The sequence below is a fragment of the Octodon degus genome, unplaced genomic scaffold (genome assembly GCF_000260255.1).
Source record: "Octodon degus isolate 3935 unplaced genomic scaffold, OctDeg1.0 scaffold00112, whole genome shotgun sequence".
In the NCBI taxonomy this organism is placed as follows: Eukaryota; Metazoa; Chordata; class Mammalia; order Rodentia; family Octodontidae; genus Octodon; species Octodon degus.
In genome coordinates this window covers 8030620-8048236 of record NW_004524688.1, presented here as the reverse complement: position 1 = coordinate 8048236, position 17617 = coordinate 8030620, and the positions used below count along the sequence as shown (strand labels likewise).

The 17617-nt window shown below is 47.7% G+C and overlaps 1 protein-coding gene across 1 annotated transcript in view; it reads left to right on the top strand.

Moving 5' to 3' along the window:
- The window catches only part of Rnf213 (ring finger protein 213), a 115247-nt gene that overhangs the window by 50133 nt on the left and 47497 nt on the right, over positions 1-17617 (top strand). The window contains exons 22-32 of the mRNA XM_023699247.1: positions 798-963; positions 2187-2404; positions 4271-4411; positions 4528-4692; positions 5463-6618; positions 7236-7429; positions 7586-7741; positions 8361-11984; positions 13704-13840; positions 14160-14255; positions 16546-16664. Coding sequence (XP_023555015.1) covers positions 798-963; positions 2187-2404; positions 4271-4411; positions 4528-4692; positions 5463-6618; positions 7236-7429; positions 7586-7741; positions 8361-11984; positions 13704-13840; positions 14160-14255; positions 16546-16664 — 6172 coding nt within the window. The remainder of the gene's footprint in view (positions 1-797; positions 964-2186; positions 2405-4270; positions 4412-4527; positions 4693-5462; positions 6619-7235; positions 7430-7585; positions 7742-8360; positions 11985-13703; positions 13841-14159; positions 14256-16545; positions 16665-17617) is intronic.

The window sequence follows — 17617 nt, the reverse complement described above, 5'->3', positions numbered from 1 at the left end:
GGGGGATTGAACCGCGGTCCCTGATGCTTTGCCAAGCTTGTTCTAAGTAGGTGCTTTAGACCACTGAGCCATCTCTCCAGCCCCCAGAAGGATTTTTTTTCTGGGTGGGAGGCACTCAGGATGCCTTCAGAGCAGGTCTGGTTTGGCTTGAGGATGAGGGGATCGAACCATGGCATCCTGAGCCTGACTGCTTTGTTTCAGCAGGCACTTAAACACCCGAGCTAATGGGCAGGCCCCCCCCAAGAATAGGTCCTTATTAGATTAGAAAAGCCCAAGAAGTAAAGAAATAAATACTATTTCAGCTGTCCAGTTGTATCTCCTAGCTCCTGTCAAATACTTTGCCAATGTGAGAGCTAAGGTTTGAATCTTTTCTTGGTAGATGTGTGTTTATAAGGCATAATGTGGCCCTGGTAGTAGAAAAAAAGTGTGAACATGATAAACTTCACCTTGAACCCAGCAGCATGTTCTTCTGTAAATCATTGCTCTGGGCCTGTTTCTTGATGGATAATGCAAAAAGAAGAGCAGCGTGGACCTGGAGGGTGATTGTGAGGAACAGATTCTGCGTTCATGTCAGCTTCTTAGGAAGATGGCAGGTGCGGGCAGTGGTTAATGACTTTCAGTCAGCCGAGAGCAGCAGTTGTGTTCACATTGACCTCCATGTCCCCCAGATCCCCCTGTTGCCATAGCAACTGCTCATCTGGAGTTGGAGGACCATAACCCCATAGTTACGCTGTGGTCCCCTGCAGACTTGTGTTCCAGCCGCCCTTGCCAGCCCCCAGCATAGATTTGTCTTGTAGAATGATGACTTCGAGAGCTTTTGCCATGAGACACTGGACCAGATCAGCCCACAGCTTATCCAGGCCAAGAAGAAGCTACAAGATATCAGCGAGCCGCGCCGCCAATGTCTGGAAGCGCTGTGCCTGCAGACAGAACTTGTCAGCTGGCTCCATGAGGCACTGGAAGGTATGGTCAGTGCTTTGGGCCTGCTGTGGCTACTATTGTCTCCGATGGCTCCCTGTGTGTGCTTCCTGCTCTTTGTGACATGTTCACACAGCATCCCCATGTAAGTCCCATGTGTAAGGTAGAAAAATGTTGCCTACCTTTGGGAAGGGTTGTTTGGTTTTGGTGGGGTTTTTTGTTTTTGTTTTTGTTTTTTTTGTACGAGAGGTTGACGCTAGGGCTTTTGCACTAAGCTGCATTTTTAGCCCTTAATTTTATATTTTATTTTGAGACAGGGTCTCACTAAGTTGTCCAGACTAGCCTTGAACTTGGAATTCTCCTGCCTCGGCCTCCCAGAGTGCTGGGATTACAGGTGTGCACTACCACACCAGACTGCCTGAATACTTTAGGTAGACGAGCAGTGCATGCTTCATTGGCTGTGGATAGAATTTACATCAGAACACTTCTCTGCTCCTAATGTAAAAACCTGTTGCCACTCTTCCCACTCTATGTATGCTTGCTATAAAGAGTGAAGGGTCATTCTCATATAAATTCTGTCCCCTATAGCTCTTTCTTCTAGGTGTTTTCTTTGTGTGTGTGTGTGTGCATGTGTGTGTGTGTGTTGTTTGGTTTTAACAAAATGCAAGGAGAATTCTTGTCCATGGAGAGATGCTCAATATGCCCACGTGCATCTCTTCCATCCGGGGCCTTGGCAGCCTGTTTGGTTAGGTGGACTGGGTTGAGGCAGTGAGAAGTGGGCAGACAGCAGCACGGGTATGTAGTGGGGACATGGATGTGGGCTTCCTCCTGCCAACACAGGCTCACTGGGTCCAGCTTTTGCTTGCTTTGCTGTGCACTCTTGGATCTACATTCATGCACATTCCCTGATTATCAGTTAGCTCCAGAAGTGTTATCTTGATTTATCACACTTAATTTTCAATATATTATTTACCAGCTGAACCTGTGTTTATTTCCAAGTGATGATATTGAGTAGACTAAAGGAGATAAAGGTACACATAAGGCTAATGTGGTACTTGGCACATTGGTTTTTGGGTGTAGAGTGTCTATCAGTGGTCAACATATATTGTGAAAGGCAGGGACAACTCCCTTATTGAACATAGGGAGTGGTAAAGCCTTGAACATTCAGTTAGTGCCCATTGATATCATCACTAGGAATGATGCCCAAACCTGAATGTCATCTTGTCGAGGGGTGGTGCCACACCGAGCTCTTCTCTTGTCTGCCTAAGGTATCAATGAACTCAAGGTGTTTGTAGATTTGGCCTCCATCTCAGCGGGGGAGAACGACATCGATGTGGACCGTGTGGCCTGCTTCCATGATGCTGTGCAGGGCTACGCCTGCCTGCTCTATGATCTGGATAAGACAGCAGACTTTGAGGTGTTCATAGGCCATCTGACAAAGCTCTGGAAGGCTCTAGACAATGACGAGAACCTGCCCGATAAGCTGGTGAGTCTTGTTCCTGGTGCCACGGCAGATGGAGTTTAGGAAAGCAGCGCTTAGGGGACCTGGGGGAGTGGCCGTGTGCAGGGTGGCAGAGCTGTGTAGCAGGTATGTGGGCAGCCATTCAAGTTGGCGCATAGAGACCGTCTTCTTTCCACAGTGGAATGCCTTCTCTGGCTTTGGTTAGAAACGGAAGGAACAAAAGTGCATGTCAGCAATAGTCTCTACCCTGGAACACAGAAGACTTTAGGGAAATATATTACAATATTGCCAGTAGTTGTCTCAAGTGGCAGTTTTAATCTATGATTCTATTACTTTTTGGTATCTTTACAACTGGCATTTTTTTCCCCATTCCTGGGGGCTGAACCCAGGCCTCTGCCCTGAGCTATATTCCCAGCATCATTTTCTAAGTGATGATATTGGGTAGACTGAAGGAGATAAGGTGCACACAAGCCTAATGTGGTGCCTGGCGCATTGCCTTTTGGGTATAGGAATTTGTTTTTAAATTTGTTTTTTTAATTTTGAGACAAGGTTTTGCTAAGTTGCTTAGGCTGGGCTCAAACTTGTGATCCTCCTGCCTTAGTTTGCCAGGAAGCTGGATACAAGTAAGTGCCACCATGCATAGATATGTTAATTAACTTTTAATTTTTGATCAGATAAAAATGTTTTAAGTATCATCAAATATCCATGGCAGGGTCTGAGGTATCTTATACTCCATGTCTTCCAGATCAGCAGAGGTGCTTACTGTTGCCTACAGTAGCCTCAGGATAGATGGTTCTTCTTGTGCTTGGAAGAAGGTGTGTGGGGGGGGTGGACAGAAGTAGTAATTTACAACTTTGATGCCTGAGGCTGCAAACATGAGCCTCTCTTGCAGTTTTTCTTTAATTCTTGTGGTTTTCATCAGGTACCAGGAAAAAAACAAAAATAAACAACAGCAACAACAACAAAAAACACACTAAACTTTAGCACTCCTTTTTAAAAAAATTATTTATTTTTTGTTTATTTTGTAATAATTTTATTGAGAAACAAATAGCAATGAGACAGTTTCAAAACCGATCAGTAGGACCGTTTCAATAATAAATACATTGCACATTGTTGTCTCAGCGGTTATTCATTGTACAAGATGCAGACATGACATCCCATCCACATACACTATTACAACAAATCTTACTCATTGAATTAAGAGGATGTAGCTGTATATCTATCCCAACTATCTTGAATATACAGATACAAAATGGTCATTCATTTGTTTCCCCTTTTTCTGTTTAGTTTTGTCAGAGAAGGGTATTCCACTGTCATTTAAATATTGTAGGTGCATGAATTCATCAAAATATTCCAATATGGTCTAGTAGTCCATAATAGTAGTGAGTCATCCACAGGACTGGCAATGTCAGAAAAGGGATAGGTGGTGAAGTACATGCCTTGTGTTTTTGTGGTACCAGGGATTGAACTCAGGACCTTGCGCTTGCCAGGCGAGCACTTATTCTACTGAGCTATCTCTCCAGCCTCAAACCTTAGCACTTCTTAACACCCCTTGGAAAGCACTGTGCCCCAAGGTCCAGCAGAATGGTGACTCACAGAAAAGCACAATTTGTGGGTGTCTACCCAGCCATCTAATGGCCCTCCACACATCATGGGGACACCAGGCACCGGTGGGCATATGAATGATAAGCAGATCGCCTCTCTAAGTGATATAGGTCCTGAGGGACAGTAGTGGCACCTAATGCAGTCATGGTTCTAGGCCAGTAGCCACACCCACAGCCTTGGAGTGGGGCAAGCAGAGTCTGCCCGGTAAGGGCAGAGGCAGAGGAGACTGAGAGAGAAGATGGCCTTGTGAACTCTAACCCATGCTGTCTGCTTTTATTCCAACAGCGAGATTCTGCCAGGAACTTGGAGTGGTTGAAAACAGTGAAGGAAAGCCATGGGTCCGTCGAGTTGTCATCCCTGACCCTGGCCAAAGCAATCAACAGCAAGGGCATCTATGTGCTCAAGGCACCCACAGGTGGCCAGAAGGTGAGCTCCTTGTATATCAAAATCTACTGTGGGTTTGGGTGGAGCTTACTGTCCTGCCACAGGTTTAGGGGTTTCTGCCTTCAGGAGTTGACCTCTGAAAACGTGCCACTTCCCAGATTTCCCCGGATGCCGTCCTGAACCTCATTCTCCCTGAGAACCCTGGCAGCATGGAGGAAGTGCGCAGTTACTCTTTGGAGGAGCTGAAGGAGCTTTTGAATAAGCTGATGCTGATGTCTGGCAAGAAAGACCACAACAATGAGGAAGTGGAGAGGTTTTCTGAGGTGAGCTTTGAGTTTGTGCTAGCACTCAGCAAGTACCACCACCACCCTGGGCTGGGCTGAGCACTTTCACCACCACGCAGCCTGAGAAAGTTCAAGTTGGCATCTGCTGGACGGAATGACTTGGCTCATGGTGGATCTATGGGTGCTTATAGCCCCAAGTATTAGCTCCAGAGAGAGGGCTTAGACCAGGTCAACTTTGGGAAAAGCATTTCCTTCTTGAGACTACCTGAATAGATGTGCCAGTCATTAATGTACTGTGTTAGAAAAAAAGTAACCCCAGTGGGTAGTTCTTCCAGTAGTGGGGCTCAAACTTGGGACCTTGTGCTTGCCAGGCAGGCACTTACACTGCTGAGCTATCTCCCAGGCCCTGGCGGGACGGCGGGGGGGATAGTTCTTACAAAGAATTATAAGTTGCTTCACTACTTTGCAAATTGGCAAAAATCCGAACATGTGCTGATTCTGGTGCTGAAGGATCCATACAGGCACAGGAGTGTTGGCTGATGTGAGTCTCACCCTTCTCTGGTGGGGTCTGTCCTTAAAGCTCATTTAAGCTCTTTAATGCATTTGGCATTCATTATCTTTCACCTTCATGCTTCCTTAAGAAAGGGACCCTCCTACTAAGCTGACCATGGTGATGGGGAAGGAAGAACCCATTTATAAATGCTATGTAAGCCAGTGGATATAAGTGAGCCCAAGTCCCCTGAACCGTAATCCTGTGTGTGTCTAGACTCATTGCTGCCCATTGTCTCCTCATGGCCTCTGCTCCCCAGGTGTTCTCTGGCATGCAGCGTCTCCTGCAGGCTTTCCTCAACCTGTACACTGCTGGCAACATGCTCTTCAGGGCCTGGACGGCTGAGGTCTATTGCTCCCCCGGGAAAGGTAAATCCATCCGCCTGGACTTCGGCTTGGCACTGTTGAAACAGCTGTCAGAGGAAGGGGATGTCATCGTGTGCCTGGAAGCCCTCTGCAGGCAGATGGAGCATTTTCTGGACCAGTGGAAGAGCTTTGTGAAGGAGAAACGTGCCGAGCACTTTTACCTCAACTTCTACACTGCTGAACAGCTGGTCTACCTGAGCACTGAGCTCCAAAAGCGCTACCCCAGCGAAGCTGCCCTGACCATGCTATCCTTCATCAAAAGTAACTGTACCCTAGATGACATCCTAAGGGCCACTGGAAGGTGTGATGGCACGCCTTCCTTATACAGTGTGAATCCCATGGGGACAGAATTATCACGGCAGCTGAACTCTAAGGTCAGCCTGGAGACCAAGCTACAGTTCATCATGGAGCAGTCCCTGGTGTGCCCGAGTGCCTTCCTGCCTGCCTGTCTTGACCTGGATGCCCTTGGTCTCTGTCTGGCTCAGCTGGCTCACATGGCTGGGTCCCCAGTGGAGCGGCCTCTCCCAAATGGCCTGCGCATGGGCCAGCCCAACCTGGTCTTGTGTGGCCACTCTGAGGTGCTGCTTGCTGCCCTAGCCATCTACATGCAGGCTCCGGACAAACCCCTGCCCTCCTTTGATGAGGTGCTACTGTGTACCCCAGAGACCACATTTGAGGAGGTGGCACTGCTCCTACGCCGCTGCCTCACCCCAGGTGCTCAGGGGCACAAGATCTACAGCCTGCTGTTTGCCGACCAGCTGAACTATGAGGTGGCCTCCCAGGTGGAGGTACTTTTCCACAACCTGTGCACACAGCACCACCGCGAGGACTACCAGCTGGTAGTAATCTGTGATGCAGCCCGGGAGCACTGCTGCCTCCCCTCAGCATTCAGCCAGCACAAAACCCTCTTCACCCCACAGGAGTCCATCCTGGGCATCCAGGCCTACCTTAAGCACCACTACAAGGTCCCAAAACAGATCCCATCAGCAGCTTCAGTGTTCAGAGACCGGATGTGTGTTGGAATCGTGACCTCCGAGAGAGCGGGTGTTGGTAATGAGTGGGGGGGACCCCTGTCTGGAGGTGGGGGTTGCCAAGTGGTCCTGCCCTCTCTGGCTGTGAGTGGCTCAGATAAAGCCCTTCTGCATCTCCAGAAGGTCTGACCTCCTGTTACCTATCCTAATTAGAACACAGCATTCTTTTCTTGGGTTGTAAATGCAACAGTTCCCAGGAACTCCCTCTGCCAAGTAGTGTTCTCTGCAGTTTGCTTTCCTCTCATTAACTGCATTGGCCTCTTTGGTATCGATGCTGCTTGTGAGCAGAGCAGGTGTGATACTCTATCTCAAGCCAACTCAGGTGCCCCTCGCTCTCCTTCCTGTATTTCCATGGAAGGGAAGGGTGACTTCATTCTGTTGCTTTTATCCTTCCCCCTCCCCATGGAGCACCTTTCCTCTTGCCTTCACTGCACATAGGCTATAGTCAGTAGCAGGAAAAAGGTGAAGGTAACAGGTGGGGCGTAGCCAGGAGATTTGGGGGCTCCATGCACCTATGCACTGATGTCGAGTTGCATCAGGTTTGAATTTTACACAATGAGAAGTAACTTTTAATAGATCTGTGTGGATTCTTGGCCCATCATCTTAGGATCTGACTTACATATTTTAACATCATAGGAAAGTCTCTCTACGTGAAGAGACTGTGTGGCAAACTGGAAGAGAAGTCCAGTGGTAACAAGGGATCTTTGAAAGTTATTCGGCTGACTGACCCTCGGGTGGATGAGAACCAAGTCCTAGGCTCCCTCCTACCCTTCTTGGATGCACGATACAAGAAGAAGCCTATGATTTTCCACTTAGATGTGACTGCTTCCGTAAGTTCCCTAGTGTGTCAAGAAAGACATCGTTCCCACCTCCTACCCACCTTCTGTGTATCTGGGACCATTGTCATAGCCTCAAAGGACAACTTAGGACCAGAAGAATGGTCCATCAGCTTGTGTGTTTACAAACCCTTGTATCTCCGTCTTTAGGTACAGACTGGAATTTGGGTCTTTCTTTTCAAACTCCTCGTTTTGCAATACCTCATGGATATAAATGGAAAAATGTGGCTTCGGAACCCACGCCATTTATATATTGTTGAAATCCTGGAAGGAAAGTCGGCAATGCTAAACAGGCCTTCACACCCGGTGTGTATTGTAGAACCTTGCTACAGGTTTTGGGAAACTTCAGTTCTGCATCCTTCAGGGTTCAGGTGATAGGATTTTGTAGTCCCTCAACTTTTGCTATAGGGAAGCAACTGAGATGGTACTATGTTAGTAAGGGGGAAAAAACTATCAATTTTTTCAAGGACTGGAATAAGAATACTCTTGTAAGAATTAACAGACCCCTAAATGAGTCTTGTTCCACTAGGGATTAGCACTGTATGTTTAGGTTAAACCCCAGCTGTGTTCTCCAAGCAGGGAAGTTCATCTGTAGAGTCATTCTACCCTTCATTGCAGGTTAAGATGGCAAGGAGACATTCCCTGTTGAAACTTTAGTTAAAGAGGATTTTGTGTCTCCATATAACCGCACTCACACATACGCAGTGAGAAACTGGGTTTCAGAAAGTTGGGTTAGAAAATGATTTCCTGGTTAAGGATGCAGCTACCAGAATTCAGGTTCCGTGATGCCTTGTGAAAGAGAGGCTCTTGGAAACCATGCATACTCATGTAAATTTTTTTCATAAAAGTCCAACAGTGTAGGCCATGTAGAAAGTTAGAACACAAAGGTAGTCCTAACCATTTTATTTTTGTCTCTCCTCTGCAGCGTGCACATGCCCCCCAGTACAGTTTTCTTGACATCTTCCCCAAAGTCACCTGTAGACCTCCTAAAGAAGTGATAGACATGGAACTGACTCCCAGAGGAAGCAACGGAGAGCCCAGAATGGACAAGATAGAGTTCTGTAGTGAGACTTTCCAGAGACCTTACCAATATTTAAGACGATTCCACCAAAACGAAGACCTAGACACATTTAAATACCAAGAAGGCTCTGTGGAAGGCACTCCAGAAGAATGTGTCCAGCACCTCCTGATTTACTGTGGGGTGGTGAACCCATCTTGGTCAGAACTTCAGAACTTTGCTCGCTTCTTAAACTGTCAGCTCAGAGACTGTGAGGCCTCTATCTTCTGCAATGCAGAGTTTGTTGGGGACACACTGAGGGGCTTCAAGAACTTTGTAGTAACCTTCATGGTCTGCATGGCGAGAGACTTTGCCACACCAACACTGCACACCTCTGACCAAAGCCCAGGGAATTACATGGTCCCCTTGGATGGGGTTGAAGAAGAAGACCTAGCCCCCTTCTCTCTCCGAAAGAGGTGGGAATCAGAACCCCATCCATATATTTTTTTCAATGGTGACCGGGTGACCATGACATTCATTGGCTTCTACCTCCAGCCCAATAGCAATGGCAGCATTGATGCCATCAATCACTTGAATGGGAAAGTAATCAAGAGAAATGTCATGACCACAGAGCTGTACAGGGGGCTGTTGCTGCAGAGGGTGCCTTTCAACATTGACTTTGATAGTCTGCCCAGACATGAGAAACTTGAAAGGCTTTGTCAGGCAATAGGGATCCAGTGGGCCATTGACCCTGATGAAACCTATGAGCTTACAACAGACAACATGCTTAAGATCCTAGCCATTGAAATGCGATTTCGGTGTGGGATCCCAGTTGTTATCATGGGAGAAACTGGCTGTGGGAAAACCAGACTCATTAAGTTCCTCAGTGACCTGCGGCGTGCTGGTGCCAACACCAACACCATGAAACTGGTCAAGGTCCACGGAGGAACGACGCCCAGCATGGTCTACTCCAGTGTCAAGGAGGCTGAGGACATTGCCTTCATCAATAAGTACCAATACTGGTTGGACACCATCTTGTTCTTTGATGAAGCCAACACAACAGAAGCCATAAGTTGTATCAAAGAAGTTCTGTGTGATGGGACAGTGAATGGCTGTCCACTGGAGGACAACTCGGGCTTGCACATCATAGCTGCCTGCAATCCTTACCGGAAACACTCACAGGAGATGATCTGCCGCCTAGAGTCAGCTGGTTTGGGATACCGGGTCAGCGCTGAGGAGACAGCAGAGAAGCTGGGCTCCATCCCCCTGAGGCAGCTGGTGTATCGCGTCCACGCTCTGCCACCAAGCTTGATTCCTCTGGTGTGGGACTTTGGGCAACTGAATAACACTGCTGAGAGGCTGTATATCCAGCAAATTGTCTGGAGACTGGCGGACTCCATGCAGATAGATGACAGTGAGATTCGCATGATCACAGACGTGCTGTCCGCCTCCCAGGGCTTCATGAGGCAGAGAGAGAATGAGTGCAGTTTTGTCAGCCTCCGGGATGTGGAGCGCTGTGTGAGAGTCTTCCAGTGGTTCCACAAGCACAGCAATATGCTCTTGGAACATCTCAACACCTTTCTCTCCAAATCCAATGCTAGCAAAAATAACTTCAAGAGAGATCCTGTCCTCTGGTCCCTGGTACTGGCCATTGGGGTCTGTTACCATGCCTCCTTAGAAAGGAAAGAACCATACCGGAGGGCCATCTGCAAATTCCTGCCAGAGCCATACAAGGACAGCAAGGTTGTCCTGGATGAGATCACTCAGGCCCAGGATCTCTTTCTAAGTGGTGTACCCCTCAGGAAAACCATTGCCAAGAACTTGGCTTTGAAGGAGAATGTCTTCATGATGATCATCTGCATTGAGCTGAAGATCCCCCTCTTCCTGGTGGGGAAGCCAGGCAGCTCCAAGTCTCTTGCAAAGACCATAGTGGCAGATGCCATGCAAGGCCAGGCTGCACATTCCAGTCTCTTCCGTGCCCTAAAGCAAGTCCACCTGGTGTCCTTCCAGTGCAGCCCACACTCTACCCCCCAAGGTATCATTGGTACCTTCAGGCAGTGTGCCCGCTTCCAGCAGGGTAAGGACCTACGGCAGTATGTCTCTGTAGTAGTGCTAGATGAGGTCGGACTGGCTGAAGACTCCCCCAAAATGCCCCTGAAGACACTACACCCCCTGCTGGAAGATGGCTGCATTGAAGATGACCCTGCGCCCCACAAAAAAGTTGGCTTCATAGGCATTTCCAATTGGGCCCTGGACCCTGCCAAGATGAACCGGGGCATTTTTGTGTCACGTGGCAGTCCCAATGAGAAAGAGCTCATAGATAGTGCCAAGGGGATCTGCTCTTCTGACAACCTGCTTTTGGACAAAATCCAAGGGTACTTCGGCCCCTTTGCCAGAGCATACGAAGTGGTGTGCAAGAAACAGGATAAGGAGTTTTTTGGGCTTCGTGATTACTACAGCCTCATCAAGATGGTTTATGCCATGGCTAAGGCATCTAATAAGAAGCCTTCCCCACAGAATATTGCACAGGCTGTCCTTCGGAACTTCAGTGGCAAAGATGACATCCAGGCCTTGGACATTTTCACAACCAGTTTGCCTGAAGCCAAGTGGACGGAGGAGGTCAACACCATTGAGCTGATCAAGCAGAACATTTATGGAGGTCTGCAGAGGGCCTTAGGCACAGAACTGGATGACACTGAGACCCGCTACTTACTCGTGCTGACCAAGAACTATGTGGCCCTGCAGATCCTGCAGCAGACCTTCTTTGGTGAGGACCAGCAGCCAGAGATCATTTTTGGTTCCAGCTTTCGCCAGGACCAAGAATACATGCAGATCTGCCGCAACATCAACCGAGTGAAGATCTGCATGGAGACAGGCAAGATGGTGGTGCTGCTAAACCTACAGAACCTCTATGAGAGCCTGTACGATGCACTCAACCAATACTACGTCTACCTCGGGGGCCAGAAGTATGTGGACCTCGGCCTAGGCACCCACCGTGTCAAGTGTCGGGTCCACCCAGCTTTCCGCCTGATCGTCATTGAGGAGAAGGACGTTGTGTACCAACAGTTCCCTGTGCCCCTTATCAACCGGTTGGAGAAGCATTTCCTAGACATCCATACTGTGCTAGAGCCCTGGCAGAAGAAGATTGTGCACCAGCTCACAGATTGGGCACAGAAGTTCGCAGATGTGAAAGCAGACCAGTTCCTTGCTGGGCATAGTTACAGCCCTGTGGATGTCTTCATTGGCTACCACTCGGATGCCTGTGCTTCTGTGGTGCTGCAGGCTACAGAGAAGCAGGGTTCCAGGCTTGAGATGGAGGAGCTAGACCACAAGGAGCTGGACCACAAGGTGCTGGAAGAGGCCAAGCTGATCCTGTTGGATTGTGCCACACCTGACGCCGTGGTGCGCCTGAACACCTCCAGCCTGGGCTCATTTGCCGCAAAGGAGCTGTCACAGGAGTACTACTACAAGCAGGAACACAATTCCTTTGCAGATTTCCTGCAGGCTCACCTGCACATTGAGGGCCTGGAACGCCATGCCATCTTTACTGAGGTGACCATCTTCCCCTAGCTGTACCCAAGGCTCTGTCATTCAGGAGTTCAATCTTGAGGGCCAGGAATTCACATTCTGTTCATATCTGTGCTCAGGGATATTCATGGGAGGTGTGGATGTAGGGCTCCTTTCTGCATGACATGAGAGTGAGTTCGATTTAACCAGGATCCTTAGCAGATCTCTGTGCTGACAGTAGTGAAAGGCATGTGCAAAATGAATTGGCATAATTCTCTGTGGGCCACAGTCAGTATAGGTACAGTGTGGGACACACAGCACTGCGGTTTCGTGGGATAAACACAATGTAAGGAGGTGGCAAGAGATGAAGTCAGACGTAGTTCTCCCTAAAAGAGTCCCCTGGAACTGGCTGAGCAGGCCCTCTGGGGGCAAAGAGATTGAAGTGTGAGATCCTGCCAGATCCCAGGAAGGGCCGCTGATGGAGCTGCAAGTTCCAGGATGTGAGCGCGGGGTCAAGAGATGAGGTTATCACAGGGCCTTAACAGTGGCCCCGATGGGCGGGGTCTTTTCTGAATGGAGCAGTGTGGGTCTCGTCGCACCCCATTGCTTGGATGATAGGAAAGCAGTGAAAGAATGCTGTTACAGGAAAGGTAGCTGTCAGGAAGCTGTTGGACCAGGGCAATGAAAGTAGAATAGAGATGGAATCAAAAATGGATAAGAGCCAAGCATGGTGGCACACACCTACAATCCCAGCACTCTGGGGAGGCTGAGGCAGAAAGCTTTTAAGTGTGAACCTAACGTGAGTAACTTAGTAACTTAGACCCTGTTTGTAGATTAAAATAAAGGGGCTAATGACTTAGCTCATTGTGAAGATGCTGGGTTCAATAACCAGTAAAAAAGAAGATAAGAGGGCTGGTGAGATGGCTCAGTGGTCTAAAACACCTACTTAGAACAAGCTAAGCTAAGCAAAACACAGGGGCCGCGGTTCAATCCCCCAGCACCACATGCCAGCCAGCCCCACCCCCTGGTGGGCTGAGCTGGCCACACACACACACAAAATAAATCAATAAATAAATATTTTTAAAATGAATATTTAAAAGTTTTTAAAAAAAAGATAAGAAGGAAAGGCAGAGGAGGGGAAAGGGGACAGGGCATGGTTAGGGTGCAGATGGCTGAGCTGTTAGTTCTTAGAGAGGTGGTGGGTAGTAGAGGAGTCTGGAAATGGCTTAAGATTCTTCCTGAGCTGTTTGGGGAGCTAACACTAAGGTCCATCTGAGATGGATATCTTGTTGTGTAGTTAGATCTAAGAACTGGCAGCTCCTTGACCCAGAGAGGAGGAACTCAGAGCAGAGGTGTAACATGCCTTGAAGAACATCGGAGTTGGTCCTGTAGGATGCAGTCACCATCTGTAGTAGAGGAAAATCTCTAGCTGCTGAGTGGGAGAAGAGGCAGCCAAGGTTAACTCCACCTGAGAGCGCGACACACAGGAAGACTGAGGCATTTGTAAAGACTGAGGCATTACAGCAAGCTGTGGCAGCAGGAGAATCTGAGGCAGGGGCCAAAGCAAACATTCTTCTTGCTGATACCATCTGACCCAAGAGGTCCCACTCACCCTGCTTACCTCGGCCCTGCTTGTGTTCCAGGCCCAGCTCTTTGGGCTGTGGTTTCTTCTCTGGGTCTTCACTGCTCAAGGCGGCAGCCCTTGGAGACAGGGTACCCCATCCCTTGCGTCCTGGTGAACAGTGTGTGTGCCTCTCTTTGCAGATCACCACTTTCTCCAGGCTGCTGACTAGTCATGACTGTGAAATCTTAGCGTCGGAGGTGGAGGGCCTGGCCTCGAAGCCCACCGTCCTGTCACTGCAACATTTTGACACGGAGCACTCTTTCCTCAGAGCAGTCAGGTGAGGCCCCCACTGCTCCAGCCCCATCCCCCATCCCCCATCCCACCATGTGAAGTCTCATTACTCTGCAAGGCTGGATGTTCAGGCTTCCCCTGTCCCCTTAGGTTGTGTCATCAGGGGCCTCTCCACAGCCTTGTCCTTCTGTCTGAGGACGCGTGTGCTTGCCATTTCCCTCTGCAGTCAATGGCCTGCTTGCCTCCTGGAGGAAATCCCAGCTGAGCGCTGTTTTCTGCACAGCCCGTGCCCTTTGGAGAATTTTTGTTATCCATATTTAGGGACAAAGAAATCATTTGTATAACTTACTTTTTTTTTTTTTCAGAAACTGTTTAGCAAGTACAGCCACCTGTAAAATCCTTATCATTCAGACCGACTTTGACAGTGGCGCCTACAGTGCCCAGCTCATTGCCTCTGCTAAGTAAGTTTTCAGTGTTCTTTTCAGAAACTACCTAGGAAAGCCAGATGCAGTGGTGTACACTTAAAATGCCAGCACACAGGAGGCTGAGGCAAGAGGATTACCATGAGTTCTGGGCTACACACAGAGTTCAAGGCCAGCCCGAACTATATGGTAAGATCTTGTCTCCAAACAAAGAAACAAAATGAAAAGAAAAGATGAAAACAAAGTGAGAGGGCTGGTGAGATGGCTCAGTGGTCTAAAGCACCTGCTTGGGCAAGCTTAGGCAAGTGCAGGGAGCACGGTTTGATACCTGGCACCATATGCCACGAAAGAAAAAAAAAGTGAGAAATCCACAATTCATTCAGAACTGCCTAAAAAGTTTCTTCCCCCAAAACAATATTTTAAGCATAGAAATAAAAATAAAGGGCCAGCCAAATAGCTCAGCAGATTAAAGCACCTGCAAGCAGGCGCAGGGGCCAGGGGTTCAATTCCAAGGCCTGCTGTGCCAGCCCCGCCCCTGGGGCACACTGAGATGGTAATTGAGACTGGGCGTGGTGGCGTGCGCCTGTAATAACCAGCTTTTGGGAGACTGTTAACAGGCAGATCACTATGAGTCCGATCTTGTAGTGAGACCCTGAACACCCTGTAGGCCCTGCCCTAAAATACAAAAAAAAAAAAAAAAACCGGAAACTTTCTCTTCCTTCTCATTCCCCCAAATGTGCACTAGAGAAAATGAAGACAGATGAAACAAAAAGGTGAACAACTGAAATATAAAAGGTGTTGCGCCAGCAAAATAGCTCAGCAGACTAAGTGCCTGCTTAGGCAAACACAGGGACTCAGGTTCAATCCCCAGCACTACATGTTGCACCGGCCCCACCCCCAGGCCTGTGGGGCATGCCAGTAATCCCAGTGCTGAAGAGGCTGAAATCAGAAGGATCACTATCAGTCTAAGCTGCATAGTGAGACCCTGTACCAAATACATTAAACATTTTTAAATAAATAAAATATAAAAAGTTTTGACAACTGAATATGCATGACTATTCTTGGTATGATTTTTTTTTTTTTTTTTTTTGGAAGAACTAGGAATTGAACTCAGGCCCTTGTGCTTGCCAGGGAAGCACTTATTCTACTGAGCCATCTCCCTGGCCCCTGAATATTCTTTTTTTTTTTTTTGCGGAACTGGGGATTGAACTCAGGCCCTTGTGCTTGCCAGGCAAGCACTTATACTACTGAGCCATCTCCCCGGCCCAACCCCTGAATATTCTTAAAGCATACATTTATAGTCATTTTGTTTGATTGTGAGAGGGGAGTTTTGTTTGTTTTGTTTTGTACCAGGAATCAAACTCAGGACGTTGTGCTTGCCAGGCAGGCGCTGTGCCACTGGGCTATATTGCTGGCCCATTTTGTTTTGGTTTAGTTTTTTTTTTGAGGAAAGATCTCAATATGTAGTGCAGGCTGGCCTTGAACTCCCTGTGTGTCCCAAGCTGGCCTCAAACTCACAGTTATCCTCTTACCTCAGCCTCTTGAGTTCTGGGATTATAGGTGTATACCACCATGCCCAGCTGTTCATAATTTTGTGTTTTTTTTTTAATTTTATTTATTTATTTGTGGGGGGGGACAGCTCAGCCCACCAGTGGGCGGGGCTGGCTGGCATGTGGTGCTGGGGGAATGAACCGAGGTCCCTGTGCTTTGCTAAGCTTGTTCTAAGTAGGTGCTTTAGACCACTGAGCCATCTCACCAGCCCTGTTCATAATTTTGAATTACAGAATCAGGATGTATTACAAGTTCAAGGGCAGTAACAGTGTATAAATACTTCTTTTTGTATGTCTCAGACATTACTATGGCCTTGTGCAGACATAATCTGGTGCTTTTAGATGGTATTCTCTCATTCCTGTGTGTCCAACTGGGAATGATTCCTTTGCCTCTTGAAGCATCGGAAGCCATGAGCATTTCAGGGATGAGTCACATGCTACTGGGAAACTGGCTTGGGCTTGGGTCCTATGAGTGACATCACCCAGAACTCAGAACTCTCCACAAGTAGGGAGGCCAGCGAGCCTCACCCCTTATCCCAGCAGGGCAGCCCCGGAGGGTGAGATCAGTGGAGAAAGGCTCCTCCCAAGCAGAGGGCACAGGAAATTGTGTGGAGTGAGCCCAGTGAACGAGAATGGCAGTCTTTCATAAGGGAAGTGAGGAGGTAAAATTGACTGAGCGCTTCTAAAAGCAGAGCTCCTAAGACATGCGTAAGATTTGCCCAACTTTCCCAAGGTTCATTTGCTTACTTGTTCTGCTTCTTGTTTATCTTTTTTAATAGGTATTCTGCTCTCAATGAGGTCAGTAAAACACAAGGAAGGAACAGCTATATCTTTGTCTATTTCATCACTAAGCTGTCCCGGGTGGGAAGCGGAGCATCCTATGTGGGGTTCCATGGAGGTACGACCAAAACCTTAATGAATATTTTTATTTAGGTCATGTCTGGTTGCTTCTTCATGAGGTCCTGAGTGGCCTAAGTCTGAAACAATTTTTTTTTGCTAATTTCAAAACTAGAATTTTTTTGTTTTTTATTTGTATTAGTCTACATTTGCTGTACTTAATGATTGTATTCTGTGTTTGGAGCTGAGACACAAATGTACCTCATCCCAATCAGTTTTTCTTCCCCAACACCTTTTCACCCATTCTCTTAGTCCACTTCACATCTGAAAAAGATCCATCTCACTGCGTCTTATATCCTTCCTTTACTTTGCTTTTTATTTGTATTTTGGGTTTCTCGTATGAGAAAAACCTTGCTATATGTAAGCTTGTGAGCCTGATTGATTTCTCATGACGTTATAGTCTCAAGCTCTATCTGTTTTCCTTACAAATGACTCAAGTTTCTCATTATGGCAGAGTAGTACTCTATTGTGTGTAAATGCCACATTTTCTTTATCCATTCATCTGCTGAGGGGTGTATAGCCCACTTCCAAGATTGAGCTATTGTGAATTATAGTACACAAACATGTGTACTATATGTCACTCTCATAGGCTGTGTTTAACTGTTTTGGAAAGAGGAGTAGCTGGGTAAAGTGGAATTTTTAGTTTTAATTTTTTGAGGAACCACCATACTGATTTGCATAGCTGTACTTTGGTTGTACAATGTAGAGGGGTTTCCTTTTCCCTGCAGCTTTGCCTGCATTTGTAATTACTTGATTTCTTGATGATGGTCATTCATCCTAGAGCAAGACTGAATTGGGGGGCTGGGGAGATAGCTCAGGGGTTTAAGTGCCTGCCTAGCAAGGACAAGGTCCTGAGTTCTATCCCTGCTACCAAAAAAAAAAAAAAAAGATTGTTTTCTAGGGATTGGAGAGATAGCTCAGAGGCATAAGCCCCTACCTTGGAAGCACAAGGAC